This window comes from Strongylocentrotus purpuratus, unplaced genomic scaffold (genome assembly GCF_000002235.5).
Source record: "Strongylocentrotus purpuratus isolate Spur 01 unplaced genomic scaffold, Spur_5.0 spur5_scaffold_17, whole genome shotgun sequence".
Lineage (NCBI taxonomy): Eukaryota > Metazoa > Echinodermata > Echinoidea > Camarodonta > Strongylocentrotidae > Strongylocentrotus > Strongylocentrotus purpuratus.
Genome location: NW_022145602.1, coordinates 27,722,566 through 27,740,464, shown reverse-complemented (window position 1 = coordinate 27,740,464; position 17,899 = coordinate 27,722,566). Strand labels below are relative to the sequence as shown.

The window sequence follows — 17,899 nt, the reverse complement described above, 5'->3', positions numbered from 1 at the left end:
CATGTGAGGGTACATTGAAGATGCTCCGCGATTGGCGAAATACCCAGAGAAAGGCAGAAGAACGATCAGTTCTTCTAGAAGCTTTCAGGGAGATTAAGCGTGAAGATCTTGCAAAGCTCTTAACCGGTGAGTACTCACAATTTAAAGTTATGATATTTTTTTCAAAATAATTCAAAAATATTATAACAATTAAGAAAAAGAGATTACATCACTTTTTTAAAGGCGATAAAAGTTGTCATTGCACTGACTCTTACCGTACACATAAAATGATACATACAGTTTAACATTATAACCATGCAGTCAAATTTGTGGGAGCCAAATCACTTTCACTTAACATGATAGTGGATCCATTTTTTTTTAATAAACAGGTCAATTTGTTCCTACATGTATCATTCACGTTTCAGGAAAGAACAGCCATGAAGAAGGTCACAAAGCATGTGTATATTAACTTAATAAAGATTTTCCTGACGTTTATATAAGAAATTCATGAAATTATCTAACTTTTCATTTGCCATCAGTGCCGATTAGCACTCGTTTATCATGCGTGCAGATCAGCAAAAAACAAGAGGCCCCATGTATTAATTAACAGAAGGATTACCTTCTTTTTGCGAAACAATGATACTGCAAAATTGCCCACTTCCATTCTTGATTAGCCCCATGACAATCCTCATAGCACGTGCAGATTGGTCTTGTACTGGATACGGTTAAATAATATTGAAGCGTTCAGCATATCTATCCCAATATCAATACAATGTACAATATGGTACAGGGAGATTATCTGTTTAGCTGTGTGGCGTGGCATATATTTGGCAGCAAATGCAATGGAATGCATCGCCTATAATACAAATACAATATTCGGCAAATGTATAGACATAGGTGCATACAAATTTAGAGAAACAATATTAATTTGATTTCCTTTCTTTTCTTCATGTTTATTCTTGTTTTCATTTTATTTTTTATTTCTATTTTATTCCTAGCTCCCGATGATCTTCCACAGCATGACCTATTGAAGAGTGTTGTGAAAGACATCAAGAAGTACTACTGCCTCAATATGTGTACCATTCAAGCAGACCCAACCAATAATGACGTAATGTTTGAGTTCGACCGTATCTACACCGATCCGACTTTGCGCGAAGAAGATAGAAATGACAAAACAAAAAGAAATTCGCTGCTCTATTGCAACCTCCTCAAAACAAAAATCAACGGACAATCGCCAAATCGATTACTAGTACAAGGTAGAGGTGGAGCAGGAAAGACGACATTCTGCTCCAAGATAGCTTGGGATTGGGCAAATGATCTTGGCTTCCAGCAGTTCAAGTTAGTTGCTGTGATTTCCTTTCGCAAGGCCAAGAACAAGACAGTTGGTGAAGTTATCAAATCCTACCTACCTGACGACAATCCGTTTACAGCAGCGCAGATAGATGAATATATCCTATCCAATCAGGAAGACGTCTTTCTGGTATTTGATGGTCTAGACGAACTTTGGGGAAAGTTATCACACCGTCATCAAATCAATCGGATCATTCGCAACCTGCTGTTCATGTCTGGCACGGTCTTGGTAACATCACGACAGTGGAGGGCGGATGAGATCTGCAGCAGCACTGAACTCAAGAAAGTATACGCGTTCATATACCTAGAAGGGTTCTCAGTCGACAGTGTTGCTGCGTATATCACGAAGTTCTTTCACCAAGACGCAGCTCCCTCACAAGAACTGATTGATTTCATCACCAGCAACGATGTCATTGCCGATAACATGGCACCCTTCCCGATCTTCTGTGCTATGTTGTGCATCATGTGGAGGGAGTCCGACGGAAAAAGACGAGAAGCAATGTCTAAGTTGAAGACATTTTCACAGGTGTTTGAAGAGATGGTTGACTTTCTGGTAGACCATTATGGATCCAAGGATGATTTCCAGACAGGTCCCACTGTGCAGGAGCTCCGTCAGATGATTCCCAATCATCTAAAAGCGATTGGCGAAATTGCCTTTCAGGGGATTAAAGACAGACGTCTAGAGTTTCCTGAAGACACCTTTCAGAGTTGCAGAGAATCTATGGAAATGGGCTGCAAAGTTGGGGTCCTGACAAGAGAGAAGCATGCTACCCCGAGATGTGACAGACGGAACAACCCTCATTTAGAAATGTCCATGGTGCAGTTTCCTCACAAGCTCTTCCAGGAATTTATGGCGGCCAAGTATCTGGCATCATTGCATAGTTCAGATCACAACAGATATGAGAGGATCATAGCTGACTTCCTTGCAGAGAAATTGGAGTTTCGTTATTTGCTCTATTTCACGTCTGCTCAAGGGAGTGACCTTGGCCTGGACATTGTAACGCGTCTCATTGCCCAAAAGAGGAATAGCTTCATGAATTTGTTTGAAGAAGATTATGGAACAGATTTCATCATTGATGTAGCGTATGAGAGCCAACAACAATCAGCTGCCGAGAAAGTGGTGAATCAATTAATGGGAAGCTGGACAACTTTGGTGATCTCTGACAGTTGGTCATCACATACGCTCTCTGGATTTCTGTTTATCAGGGACCATCTGCATGCAGTGGTAAACAAAACTTTCTATTCTTAGGCAAAACGTAACTAAACCTGATGTACATCTCGTGGTATATCATGATAGCCAAAGTTAGAACCATCTAGCTGACAAAGGCTCCAAATCTAATCACCCCTTATAGTATGGATATTCCTATATTTTCCTCATTATGTTCGACAGAGGGTTCTTTACTTAGGTATTTTTTTACTTTAGACTACAGCATATAATATCATCATTCTATTTATTATTATTATATAAGTAATGTTAAGTGCTGACATATGGCGTATTTTTTTTCTTCGATTAAATGTCTAAAATTCATTGTAAACAAATTGTATGTTATGACGTAATTACACCGATTCTTTTCAGTTGCACAAAAAGCAATATTCTCTTTTTTCAAACCGCTTTAGTATTTCACAGCGTATTTTTCGGTGGTTAGCTATGATGATTAATAACGCACGTACTGTGCACTACCATAAACGTTCACACATATCACGTTTCTTTTAAGCTAAACAAAGTCATCGAGGTGGTTCAAATTATTAGGATAAAGCTCTCGAGGCAACTATCTGTGGCAGCTTTGATGTTCATTTTTCATATTTCGGATGTGTCATAGCACAGGTTTCTTATATGTCTCTATCACGTCATAGAATTGTTTATCTTTCTACCTGTCAGGATTCCCTTGTCTTGACAAAGGGATGTGGCCGCAAAGCTTCGCAAGACATAGCAGAATTCATCCTCTCAACGGCATCACTAAGAACTCTGGTTATCAGAAATTTATTTGGACCCATGCATTATGTCTTCTACTCAATTCTTGCTGATAAGGCACAACAATGTAAGGTAGGTTCATCAACCTAATAACAAAATGCTCGTATCAAAATTTGATAGTGCATAGTGTAGTAGTTTAGGTATTTGGTTCCTACAACCTACATACAATGTATTGAAATCCGTCACATATATACTCTACTACTGCCACTACTACTACTATTTCTACTATTGTTACTACTACTCCTACTACTAATACTACTACTACCCCCCTAAAAAAAACCTAAACCCCCCCTCCCCCTTTGTTTTTTTTTTTTTTTTTTTTTTTTTTTTTTAAATTATTAAAAAAAAAATATATATATATATATACCCACGGCTAACCTAAAAAGTGACCTTACCCCCCCCCCCCCCCCAACGAAGAAAAATGTCAAATTTTGAAATTTCGAGACCAAAAAAAAAAAAAAAGTGTCCGCTTACCCCCCCCCCCCCTACTACTACTACCATTACTACTACTACTACTACCATTACTACTACTACTATAACTACTACTACTACTACTATAACTACTACTACTACTACTACTACTACTACTATTACTACTATTACTACTTTTATTACTACTACTACTACTACTACTACTATTACTACAGGCTGTAAGACTAACAAACATGTCTCCTCCGTTGTACCTCCACTAGCACCATTAAAAAAGGGAAATGAGTATGCCAGGTTAGATAAATAGTATAATCACCCATGTTTAAAGGTAGAAGGCATTCGCTGAAAAGTCATGTCCTTTGCTCGTATTCTCTTTTTGATAAAAAAAATAAAAATAAAAAATACAATAAAACAGACAGACACAGATGTTTAAGTAAAGATATTTCACATGCCTGTTTATCTTATTCCTAATTTCCTGTATAAACTTTGTTGAATGAAGACACATCTTACTTTTTTTTTTCTTTCTAATTCCTTTTGTTCTTGTTGTGAAACATGATTTTGAAGGGATAATAAAATAACCATACAAAGCTATCATGATTGTAGATTGAGAAGTTAATGAACTTAAACGCTGACGTTCGAAAACGATCTTTAGAGTCACGTAATCTTGCCTAATTCATCTGCAAGTTGCCTCAACTTCAAGACCTGAGATTGGAATCCAGAAAGTCTCAAAACGATTTCTGCAACAGCCCAGTCAATGGCATCTTTAGCGAAAGTATATCTTTCTAGAAATCGTTGACTAGCATTTGTTTCGGTGAATGTAATGTATACGTGAACATAAATATTTTGTTCAACATTATTACATCATAAACGTGATGTTGTTTTCCTTCAATCTTATCAGTGAATATAGTCACAGTACATAATTATTGTTGAACCCCATCAATCTTCATTATAACTTATATGAATACAATATTATATATAGTGTAGATAAAATGTATAATAATATAAATTTAATTTTATGATTTTGGATTTAATTCATTATGTTCTGATCAGATACAAAATATGTATTTACAACAAATTTAAACAGCCTTGGCTTGGAATCATTATAACTCCTGTATTTATTTTATTTAAATTGTATATTTATGGCAGAACAATAATTTGCGTATTACTTTTCTTTTAATGTGACAGTTGAATGTAAAGTGTTAATTCTTTTCCCGTCTTGTGGCTAAAAACATATAAACAATGAAAATCACTGGAACATGAATATGATAAATAATGTCATCGTATTTTAGAGGGAAACTTATTCTCTGAATTGATTGTATATTCAATTTTCAAATATTTTTATATTTTACGGCAGATTCAAAACCTTACGGTTGAGTCCTTGGACCTACATGACCAGCAACTGTCATCGCGTGACCTGGCAGTGTTCATCTGTCAGATGCCTTACTTAGAGAGTTTGTCATTTTTTAACAATAAGCTACATGAAGACTTCTTTTCGAAAAGGGCTTCGATTGTATCGTCGGCAAAGGTATATCATAATAATCCACTTCGGAGATCTGCGCATGGTCAGACAAAGATCATTTGGACAAAACTCTAAAACTCATTGAGATGACTGCTGGATACGTGTTTATGAAATTCATGTAATCATTATTCATTTATGCACCGATGCACCATATGATGCACAGGTGGAAATATTATTTTCAAAAGGGCAAACAAAATGTATTCATGAAGCACCTCCATCACTCTGACAGTGCTGGTTCGACAAAGTTTGTTCAGTTCTTTGAGATTGTCATGGTTGATTTATGTATTTGCTTTAGATGTCTGAATTGGATAACAATAACAATATTGACTGGCTAAACTTTCTGGAGATACCACATATATTGCCCTCACAAGACCCATATTGCCCTCGTCTTTGGTTCGGGGCAATATGAGTCTAGTTTGAGAAATATATGTTGTATCTCCCTCAAGGCCAGTCCATATTATATAAATATCCTGGGAGAATCAAAAAATGAATTGTATATGTTATATTTCTGAAAAGTAATTTGAATGTTATGATTTGTATTTCGACATAGATCTCTAAAGGTTAATTCTTGGCCTATCACGCCTGTCTGATGATTCTGTTCATAATTCAACATAGTTAGGTGTTCCAACTTTATTGATACAAGTGTATACAATATATAATATAAAAGGGCTTGTTCACATTTCTATTGATTTAGGGTAATAATCATACCTCTCTGCGTGAGTTGACAGTAGACCCCCGCATGGTGGTTGCCTTGCAGTCGACGTGTGGTGACATGTTTGACCGAGTGGAGAAGTTGTCTTTCAGCTTCTTTCAACATTTCGAGTTTGACTTCCTCCAAAGGTAATGGATTTTTTTCTTTATTTTAGACTGATATGTGTGCATTTATTGCGTATTTGCATATTCATATTATGTCCCCGCCCCCTCCCCTCCACCTGTCTCTGTATTTATAATGTTAGTCGGAGATTTACAATTTTGCTCGTATATGTGTGCATGCATGAGTGTGTTCATGTATATATACATATGGAATGAAAGAGAGAGAAACTGGGAAGTACGAATGCACGACAAATATGAAGAAACAAATGAATCTAATTGCATTCTCTCCCTTCTTCCCCCTCTCTATTCAACCCATCTCTTTCGCTTATAGCTTTCTTAACATAACATTTAAATTGCCATATTGAAAATTGTATTCAGCTGTCTTTATGAGATGATTCGACGTTGTATTAATAGTTTGATTGTTTATGAGCAAGTTGCAAGTTTAGAATTTGTGCAACAAATCAATACTTGATTAATTTTATCTTTATTACGCATAATCAATTAATACAATCTTTGTCATGTAAATGGCAGCTCTTGAGCTCAGGGATGCCATATTTTGTTAAGCCATTGCCCTTAAAACTTCCCTATTTAATTTTTGTTTCATGTCAATATCTTTTCATGTTCACTGTAAACCAACTGGTTTGTCCATTGAGCTGCATATTTTACTTATTTTCATTACTTTTTTTCATATAATATCCAACACCTTCCAACAACTATACAAAAAGGGTTCATGGGTTCCAAGGAGTGACAGAGCTGACCATCGGTGACGGATCCATTCAAGAGCCTTACCCGTCCATAGGTGAGCCCAGCTCAATGTTCAAGCACCTCGAGAGGGTTTTCCCTCAACTAGTCAAGCTAACATTCAGAATTGACGTGGGCAATGCAATCCTCAAACAGGTCTTGGAATCACTGAGAGAGACTCGAGGCCTTCCATTGAGCTTCAAGAGCTCCAGGTGAGGTGGTGTTTTGATTTGTTATACCATGTCACGCAGTAATAGTCCTTTCCTGCCACTAACCTATCCTCTCTCGACTGCTCTTCCACCCAACCCTCTCTCTCTCTCTCTCTCGCTCTATCTGTCTTACACACAAACACGCACACACACACAGACACACATACATACACATCTACTTTCTTTCTCTCTCTCTCCCTCTCTCTCTCTCTCTTTCTCTTTCACTATAAATATACTGTATTTCATGCCATGCATAAGTTTTCCCACGATTTCTCCCCTACTCTTTTCCCCAGAATCTTATTATACCAGGGGGGTGTTTCACAAAGATCCTAAATCGAACTTAACTAAGTTGGACTTAAATGTTATGGAGAGCCATTTGTAGCCTTGAAATAAAATATATTAAAAAGCAGTAATTCAACTTTTTTTTTACTTTTTATAAATTCCACATCAAGAACATGAAATCCCCGCTGTTAATAGAAAATATTAATTATTTGAATCAACATTTTATGCCTTTAAGAATAACTTTTACGAAAAAAATTCATAGATGCCAACGGCTTTCCATAGTTGTTAAAGGGGCATGTTCCCCGTATTCCAGAGGGCGTTCAAAATACGTACCCGCTGGCGGACGGTGCTAACTGCCTATTGACATCAACAGAATACGGCTCTTACGCAGATGGCATGTTCCGAATGCCCGGACAATGACGATTATCGCATACATGTGCCGAAGTAATACCAATCGCAGTTCGGCTCTAAGATTCGGCTGCTGTTTCCGCCCACTTTCGTGACGTCGCGATCGGCAGCAATCAGCTGGCTTGGCGAAGGCAGGCCAGGCCGCGCGTACTTTGATTGACAGCTGTATGCAAATTAGAAGTCGACATTCGGAACCAAGATGGCGATGACTAGAGCAGCGATAACTACACTGGCGGGAACATGCCCCTTTAAGTCCAACTTAGAGATAATTTCAACTTAGGATCTTTGTGCTGCTCTCACTCTATCTCTCTTTGAAAAAGTGCGATGTCTTATATTTTGTCTTATGATTATCTAAATATAAAATGTATATAAATCCGCATTAGTTGGTTAATTGTGGGTAAGAGAAATGCATTAGAAATGTTCAAGTAAAACAATGAACCATACACATAAGGAAAAGATTAGAAACTGAACAAAAAATGTTAGAGAGGAAGCTGGCAGCAAGATACATTTCAACAAAGAGAGAGAAAAAATAAATCGATTGGGAAAGGGAGTGGATAGTGATTAACTATCCTGCAAATATTACGGATCCGCTACAATTAAGGTGATTCTGATCATTTTCAAAGCTCTCCATGGCATGTGTCCAGAGTACATCTCAGATTTGCTCACACCGTACATCCCACCAATAGTACAGCGGATTAGCTCCCCATATAACGAGAATTGTGCACTTTTTGATAAAAGCATGAAACTTCTAGCATAGTTGGTTTAGACCATAAGATTCATTTTCAGATGTGGAGGGAAGTCAGATTTGACCTCTGATGACCCTGAGAGGTCAAATTCAAAATGGCCGCCAGGCCGCATGGTCTAATGTATAAACACGCTTAACTTTTGAACCAAATAGTCCAGAAAAACATTTAAGGTGTCGTTTCCAACTAAATTGAGGATGCCAATGCATTTAGTAATACTTTTGAGATCGCCAGATTTCGGGGTTTGGCATTTAGGTCAAGGTTAAGGTCAAAATTGACTAAAAATAGCAAGTTTTCAATTGTTTACAACGAAACAAATCCCATTTATTTGTCATTTGTTCGCTCCTATGTTCTCAAATTTCTTTAAGAGTGGTTCCCCTGCAGACCATGAGATTCATTTTCAGATGTAGAGCGAAATCAGATTTGACCTCTGATGACCCTGAGAGGTCAAATCAAAAATGGCTGCCAGTCCGCCGCATAGTCTAATAATTGTCCAAACACGCTTAACTCTTGAACTAAATAGTCCAGAAAAACGTTTAAGGTGTCATTTCCAACTAAGTTGGGGATGCCAATTCATTTGGTAATACTTTTGGGTACGCCAGAACTCTGGGCTTTGCATGAAGTCAAGGTCAAGGTCAAAATTGACTAAAAAAATAGCAAGTTTTGAATGTTTACAAAAAGTTTTCCCATTTATATGTCCCCCTATGTTCTCACATTTCTTTAGGAGTGGTTCCCCTGCATAGTCTCCATCGTAATCCCTGTCAGTTAGTTTATTTCACTAATTATAGCACCAAACCAGTAGTTGTTTTGTAACTGACCATATGCATATAGCATGGTCAGTGGGCAGCTAGGCAGTATACGGTACAAACCTCAATTCAAGTCAGGGAAACTGCTCCTTTCCGTTACTGCTCAATAATACTGGTAAGATGTTCTTTAAAGGCCCACTACACTACTTGTAGCTACTTGCGCCCTCTATATAACAAACAATGCATAATCGGTGACCATCGGTCCCCATGATCCTCTTTTTCTTATATTAACTGAGAGCTGAGTTGATGAGATAACCACCTGTCCAGTGACCTTGCAGGGCGCTCTAATCCCTCCTGTAAACTATGGCAGATAAGCTTTAAGTTACTTTGTGCTTTATTTGGTTTAAGTAATTTAAATAATCGATACAGAGTTTGAGGAACATGCCATAAAGCAAACTAACGTTTCCGCTAACACTATACAAACATCACCTTGACCAGCAACCTGGAGTGCAGGCAGCATTCTTGAGGGATGGGAACTTCTGACAGTACTGAAAGAGATGGGGAATCATCTCTAGAACAAAGTCAAGACATACTAGTCATTGGCACAAGCGACATATCATGGACATCCAATTGGCTGAAATGGGGAGAAGGATTGAGACCCTAGGTGAGCAGTACATAAAGTTTGTGACAGAAAGGCTTGAGCAGTGTACGACACCTAGCTGTCACACAAACACTTCATACGAACAAGTTGCCATTTTTCAGTCGGCAGCCGGCGAAGGTTATATATATGTTAAAACAGAAGGCACAGCTTGCAGCACTTAAGAGTGACTGTGGTCTCTTTTTGAGGATTTACATCTCGTGTCAGACAAGGGATGGAGATATGGACAATTTCTTCTCTCATGAAAACCAGGCAGTCCCGCCAGCTTTGTTAACTGGAGGTAAATGCGGTTTGGAGTTAAAGCAGATCTACTTCGCTGCCTGGAATCAAATCTGCTCGAAAACAATAGTGCACCTGTGGCCCAAGCAATAATTATTGATGGTGAAGCTGTGGTTCAAATGCTCAACCCTGGAACATCAAGAACATTTCAAGTGTATGGAGAAAAAGTGTTTGCCCCATACATCTTTGCTCAACTCGAGAAAAGCATCCGCATCGACCTTGGCTATGGTGTATACTTACCTTCTAGCCTGAAAGCCTCAATAGGGCAGGAAAAGGGAAAGGGCACCAGGAAAAGGGTGGCTCCTTCTATTTTGCTGCCAGAAAGCTGGAAGGACTTCCTTCGATTCAATGAGAACAAAACCGAATTGTTTAATTTCATGTCATGCGAAGCCGTTTACCTTCCTCTACCACAGGGCAAGGAACTGTATAATATGCAACAGATGGAAGTGGAGTACTCTGCTCTCCTGCTGAGTCACACTTGGCAGGCCTTGTCCCATGGGTGTAAAAGGGTATCCATACGTATTGTTGGTAATGATGCGGTTGAACTGGCCGTGGCTTCATTCAGCAAGACAGCTCCTGATGCTGGGGATCGCTTTTGGTTTCAGATCAAGCTTTCGGTACAAGGCTTTTCATAAAATCATGATAGTTGCCACCATGAGTCTGACACAATGTATGACTCTTCCCATCTTTCATGCGTTCATCGGGTGTCACACGTCTGTTTCTACATTCACAGGAAAAACTTAGAAGTCTTTCCCAGAGGTGAATGATTCCTTCAATGAACTATATCCTGTGCATGCCCAGGGAGGTCAGTGAAGGATCAATGTTACTGCCAGAGCGATTTATGGTGCTAATACGACCGAACCAGTGAGAGCATGATAGTGAATGATGCCAGCAAACAGCTCTTCGCACAGAAGTCTAGAAACCTGGAGAACTTTCCTCCATCCCAGGCAGCACTCAAGCAGCACCTCAAGCGCACTTGCTACCAGGCCAACTGTTGAAACCAGATATTGGCCAAGAATCCAGAGATGCAGAGCCATCTGACTTGGGCTGGACAAACGAAACAACTGGGTGGCAGCCTCTTTGGACCACTCTCCCGGAAGCATAAAAATTGTGGCATGAATAATCCACTGTCGCTGCAAGAAAGGATGCACTGAACTGTGATCTTGTTCTGGAGACTGTTAGATTTTGATCGTTACCATCATTAGGATATGCATAAGTTGTGGACAGTGCTAAATTCATGTAGATATCTATAGCTGTGGTTATGAACAGGTTTAAGGTCGTATTTGGAATAGCTTTTTTTTGTCATCTGGGCCCAATTTCATAAAGCTGCTAACCGGTAAGCAAATTTTCGTGCTATAACTGTAGCAGACAAATTTGTACCTTGTACGTTCACAATGGGTTGCATTGTTACAAAATTCATTTTCGTCCAGTAAGCAGCGTAAGGTTAATGCATTTTCGTGTGCTTACGGTTAGCAGTGCGTTGAAGTAGAAACTAATACGTAAGCACAGAACCAGCCGATAAGCAGCTCTATGAAATTTGGCCCTGGATAGTCAAAGTGGTGGTACACGGGTCTTTTTATTAATTTTTAAAATAATGAAACCTTAAGTGTCAAAATAGAGGCAAAGTTTATTTTAAAAAAGAAAACAGCACTTTTTAAGCCTAATATGACCTTTAACTTGACCTTATTAAATCCCTGAGTTCTGGCGATCTCAATGTATTACGTAATGAATTGGCATCCCCAAGTTAGTTGGAAATGACACCTCAAACGTTTTTCTACACTTTTTGGTTCAAAAGTTACCACGTTTGTACATTAGACCATGCGGACTGGCGGCTATTTTGGATTTGACCTCTTAGGGTCATCAGAGGTCAAATCAAACTGAAAAAGACTACCTGAAAAGGATTAAGGTGGAGGACTATGCAGGGGAACCATTCCTAAAGAAATTTGAGAACAAATGACAAATAAATGAGATTTAACCATTTGTAACCATTCAAAACTTGCTATTTTTAGTCAATTTTGACCTTGACCTTGACCTAAATGCAAAACCCTGAGTTCTGGCGATCTCAAATGTACTACCAGATGAACTGGCATCCCCAATTGAGTTGGAAATGACACCTTAAATGTTTTTCTGGATTATTTGGTTCAAAAGTAACTGCGTTTATACATTAGCCCTTGCGGACTGGCGGCCATTTTGGATTTGACCTCTCAGGGTCATCAGAGGTCAAATCAAACTGAAATAGACTACCTGAAAAGGATTAAGGTGGAGGACTATGCAGGGGAACCATTCCTAAAGAAATTTGAGAACAAATGACAAATAAATGAGATTAAACCATTTGTAACCATTCAGAACTTGCTATTTTTAGTCAATTTTGACCTTGACCTTGACCTAAATGCAAAACCCTGAGTTCAAGCGACCTCAAAAGTATTACCAAATGAATTGGCATCCCTAAGTTAGTTGGAAATGACACCTTAAACGTTTCTCTGGACTATTTGGTTCAAAAGTTAAGCATGTTTGTACATTAGACCATGCGGCCTGGCGGCCATTTTGGATTTGACCTCTCAGGGTCATCAGAGGTCAAATCTGACTTCCCTCCACATCTGAAAATAAATCTTATGGTGAAAGCAAACTATGCTAGAAGTTTCATACTTTTATCAAAAAGTGCACAATTTTCTTGCTAAGCCGCTGCACTACAAGGCGTTTGCGGTCATCTTCTCAACACCTTCTCACCCTCAATCATGGAGCCACAAAAACCTATGGTGACAGGGCATTTGCATGTGGTGGACCAAAACTTTGGAACGCTCTCCCAATGTCGCTATGCTCCATGACTGATGTTGAAGTTTTTAAGAGAGCGCTGAAAACTCACCTATTTGATGAATGCTTCGAGTAATTATTATGTAAACGTACATTGTACATTGTAAAGCGCTTTGGGAGGGCCTTCGGTCCTGAAATGCGCTATAAAAGAACGAACTATTATTATTATTAATGTGTAGTATTCAATTAAGATCACTTCAAAATTTACTTTCCATAGAAATCAATAGTTTGCATCTTTCATAAACTCATGTGCAATTGCGTTAACGAATTCACAACGTCTAAGTAAGTTAACTAGATTCACTTACAAGACTATGTTTATCTCCCAGAATTCTGACGAGTTGGGAGTCTATGGAGATTGATGGCTGGGACGAACTGCTTGCCATCAGAGATAAAATCAACAACGAGAACGTCTTCAGAGTTGAGGTGGAGACTTTACATTAGAGTAAGCCAATTATGATATACAGTCATGAAAGCGTTGGCAAACATTGGCAGAAAGTGGATTCCATGTTTTAGCCCATTAAAAATATAAAAGCTCGGACTGGAGTCCATGGAAAATGAAAGTTGAATGAGGAAATATGAGCACAGACTCCACAGAGACCTCGAACACCTTGGCCTGTATTCTGGAAACGATGTTATTATCTTTTATGGAACTGAATTATGTTATTATCTTTTATGGAACTGAAGTTATGTTATTATAAAAAAAAGAAATTGCCCTGAATAGAGACACTTCTCATCAGTATTGACGCAGATGTGCCTTAAAGCAGCATGCATGTGCAGCCAGGTTTGCGCTGAAATTCATCAAGGGTTGGATGATGAGTCAGGTGATGAGTTGGATGATGAGTCAGGTGACGAGTTGGATGTCGAGTCAGGTGACGGGTTAGATGATGAGTCAGGTGACGGGTTGGATGATGAATCAGGTGATGAGTTGGATTATGAGTCAGGTGACGGGTTGGATGATGATTCTCAGCGCCTGGCGAGTCCGATGTCATGGTAAACTGAAGAGTCTGGTGATCATTCACATATCGAGTCAGGTGACGGGTTGGATGATGAGTCATGTGACGAGTTGGATGTCGAGTCAGGTGACGAGTTGGATGATGAGTCAGGTGACGAGTTGGATGATGAGTCGGTGACGGGTTGGATGATGAGTCAGGTGACGGGTTGGATGATTGTTCAGGTGACGAGTTGGATGATGATTCTCAGCGTGCTCCTGGCGAGTCCGATGTCATGGTAAAATGAAGAGTCTGGTGATCATTCAGATGTCGAGTTTGGTGACGGGTTTTACAATGAGTTCGGTAACCCAGGTCTGATAAAGATTTCGATGAGGAGTCTGATGATGAGTCTGATGAAAAGTCCTATGATGAGCAGAAATTAAGATTCCAATTTTCATTCAGATGAAGAGTCTAAGAACGAGATTTATGATAAATTCAATGACCAGCCTTGAATCCAAAAAGTATTAGCATGTCATTTTCGATGAGTTCGATAATGATGATTTGTTTTCTTCATTCGTTTTGTTTTGTTATCCAAACAAAATTTAAGTCACATTATATTTCAGCATGACAAATATTACACATTTGGTGATTGGTGCCAACAAATATCAAGAACTAGTCAAGGTTTACCCCATTCAGTACCATTTATAACAATAAATCAAACATTAAGAGTAATCATTGAACAATAGAGATATTTTGGGAATGTTAGGGTGAGGGTTAAGTACGTGTATAGTGTAATATTGAGGGTCACTTGAATAATTCCGTTAGTATGGGGAAATTATCGTGGAGCCATTGTTACAGGAACATGTGTCTCGCAACCGCACATGTACTAAGCATATAATCACCACAACCCGGTATGTTGTATCATATCTTACTCATGAAACATCTGCAACATTTGGGAATAATGTTAATTTATTATCATGTCTGAAGTATTACAATACTGTGACAAAACAATGTCCTTAGTGTAATATAATTGTGGTCTCTATGACGTCTTTACTCTGACTGTACTATAGCACGTTAATTTGTTATATTGTGAAAATAATGTGGTAAAACCATGCCATTATACTGATGGTGATTTTGCTGTAGCATTATCTTGGCCTGTTTTTTTATTTTTAAATCACTTTGACATATGTGTTATCTTTCCTTTGACGTTACTATGGTATTATCATGTCTTTATCATGTCACCGGAGTGTGGATCACAAAGTCCGTGGTTCAGGTCCCACCGCGGCACTAATGTCCTTTGGCAAGACATTGATCTACATTTGCCACTCTCCACCCAGGTGTTGAATGGGTACCCGGTAGGATGCGAAAGCTAATGTTCTTAGATTAGCAAGTGTGCGCTTGTAAAAATGACGCCTGGCTGGAATACTCCCCAGGGAGTGGAGAATGAGCATACATTGTGTGCGGGTAATCCTGAATCCGATGACCGGGGTAATAATATGATTGCAGGGCCCTCAGGAAGAACAGTATGAATACTGATGAGGCTACCCTGGGTAAACAAGACATATTATTATTATTATTATTAAAGGGACATCACTGTCAGTTGATCATGACTTTGCCATTATAGTCATGTCATATTCATGCTTTTTACTGCAATGTAATGTTGCAATACCCTAATTTTTATATTAATAATATCGTGGCATTACGTTTTTTTGTTCAAACAATGTAGTTTCCTTTTATATTATTATGTAATGCATTTTACTGGGCTTTGTTGGCTCTAACTATTGCGTGTTTTCTCTTTCCCTTTTAATGTGTCATGCACATGTATAGCTACGAAAAATTATTTGTGTAAATCTTTAATTATATACGTTTGTCATTTGTTATTCACAACCACTGTCCTTATTCTTATTTGTGATCCTAATACATGCAATCCGCGATTTCGTTTACATTAATTAATTACAAGTTTATTTCAAGTCGATGACATAGGCCTACTAGTTTATCTAGTTGTTTAATTTTTGACCTCCTATGTTCAATCACTCAACGAGTTTAACTATTTTTGATAGAAGTAAACCCTTAATAATATGCACCCCCCCCCCCCCCCAATTATTGGGACATATTCATTTCACAACCTCGTTCTTGTTGTTTTTTCTTTCTTGGCTGATGCTTGCCTAGTACAGGGTGTTGCTTTTAAGTGTAATTTTAGGATGTTGCCTTTAATACATTTTAAGGGTGAACTTAGGGTGTTACTTTTTGTACTTCAAATTTAATTGTAATATATGTATGTTTGTTTAATTATTAATTTGTGTTTAGTGACTTTCGATATCATATTTCTATATATTTGTATCATATTCTGGACCCCTTGGTGGAACAGCGCCACCATGTTGGTGTATGCTGAGTAGGGCCATCCAGCCGTTTATCCCTTTTTAGTATGTGTACATAATGTGTAATGTTTCGAATACTGTACTTCTTTTTATACGGAAATAAATTCGCTTCCAATTCAAATCAATAATGGCAATAATACATAGAGTGTATTGTATGTTTGTGCATAACCAATATATTAAACTGAAGTAAACCTGGCACGAAGCTGGTCTTTCAAAAACTACTAGTCAGCCCTGTGTTCATAATGATATTCACAGAGGTATGTGCACAATATGTATGTAATGGTTTGTCGCCCTCTAGAATTGTTGTTTATACCCGTTTGATTGCAAGCATCCAAGCAGAAGGAGCTCAATCCATGTCTGTGCACTCCCTTCTGTTGTGATCTTGATAGAATAAGTTCAATATATGTAAATTTGGTTAATGTTTAATGGGACACTACTTGAAATTGTTAGCGAATTGCAATATTGCTAATAAATAATGGCAACATTATTTAAGGAAGTACGACATCCTGCACTTCAGGTTTATATTGGAGTAGAAAGTGCGAGCTAGAGAGAAAGAGAGATAGAGAGAGTGAGAGGGAAATGGAGAGAGAGGGAGAGCAAGAGAGATATTATTATTTAAACTCAGTTTTATTTAAACAGTGGTGCTTTTTAATTTGAAAACTGCTGTCCTAGAGGGCCCTGGGTAATAACAACTGAATTAATATAAACAGAAGTAAGATACATAACATACAATCCTAATGTAGAATTTACAGTAGAGTGGAAATATTAACAATAAATGAAAGCACACATATATATTTAAAAGCAAGAGAGTAACATTCTTATAACTTATAAATAAAAAAAGTGAAATGGGGAGAGATACTGACAGCTGGAGAATATTGGGTAAGATATTTAGGAAAAATACAGAAATAAAAGGAAGAGATGAAGGTGAATGATGGTAAGGAGAATGGGAGAGGATGTAGGTAGAAAGTGAAACACGAAGCAAAGTGATTGAGAGGTAGAGGACAAATGAAAGGGAAGGATGAGGATAATTCAAGAATGAAGAATATGGAAGAAGAAAATAACTTATCAATAACAAATTTGATGTAAATTAGATAGAGAGAGAACGAAAGAGAGGGAAAGAGAGGGATATCATGGAAGACAGGGAGGAAGATAGAGAGCGCGTTTGAGAGAGTGTGCTTGAGAGAGAGAGAGGGGGGGGGGAGGAGAAAGAGGGAGGGAAAGCTTCAGGGCGAGACAAGGGAAATAAAGTAAACATAAGCATGAAGTGTGAAACGCGAAGTGCAAATCATGAAGGTTGATTGGACTAGAAACATGGTCTATAATGCTCCTCGATCATCTCTAGAGATGGATATGTTGCGCTTTATAAAATTATATTGTTATTATTATTATTATTAAATGTGAACAACGCACCTGTCACTAATCCTCCCAAGCAGTGAATGATGTGGGAGAGAGAGAGAAGGAGAAAGAGATAGAGAAGTAGAAAGAGAGAGAGAGAGAGAGAAAAGAAGAAAGAGAGAGAGAGGGGGGTGGAAGTGAAATTTGACGTTTATTTGTTCTACATTCACATAACTTTAATTCCTATTCATATGAAATTGTAGAGTAACAAAGCAAGACTGGAAGATAACCGAAGTAAAGTATTGTAAACGGTAACAA

General features: G+C 38.3%; 1 protein-coding gene across 1 annotated transcript; it reads left to right on the top strand.

Annotated features, from left to right (window-relative positions):
• The first annotated feature begins 20 nt into the window (after window positions 1-20).
• Window positions 21-13,380, top strand: LOC115925120. Its single transcript, XM_030988342.1, has 7 exons — window positions 21-126; window positions 978-2,554; window positions 3,209-3,373; window positions 5,085-5,255; window positions 5,944-6,089; window positions 6,788-7,015; window positions 13,278-13,380. The coding sequence occupies exons 1-7, from the start codon at window positions 21-23 to the stop codon at window positions 13,378-13,380; spliced, it is 2,496 nt and encodes an 831-aa protein (XP_030844202.1).
• Window positions 13,381-17,899: the final 4,519 nt, after the last annotated feature.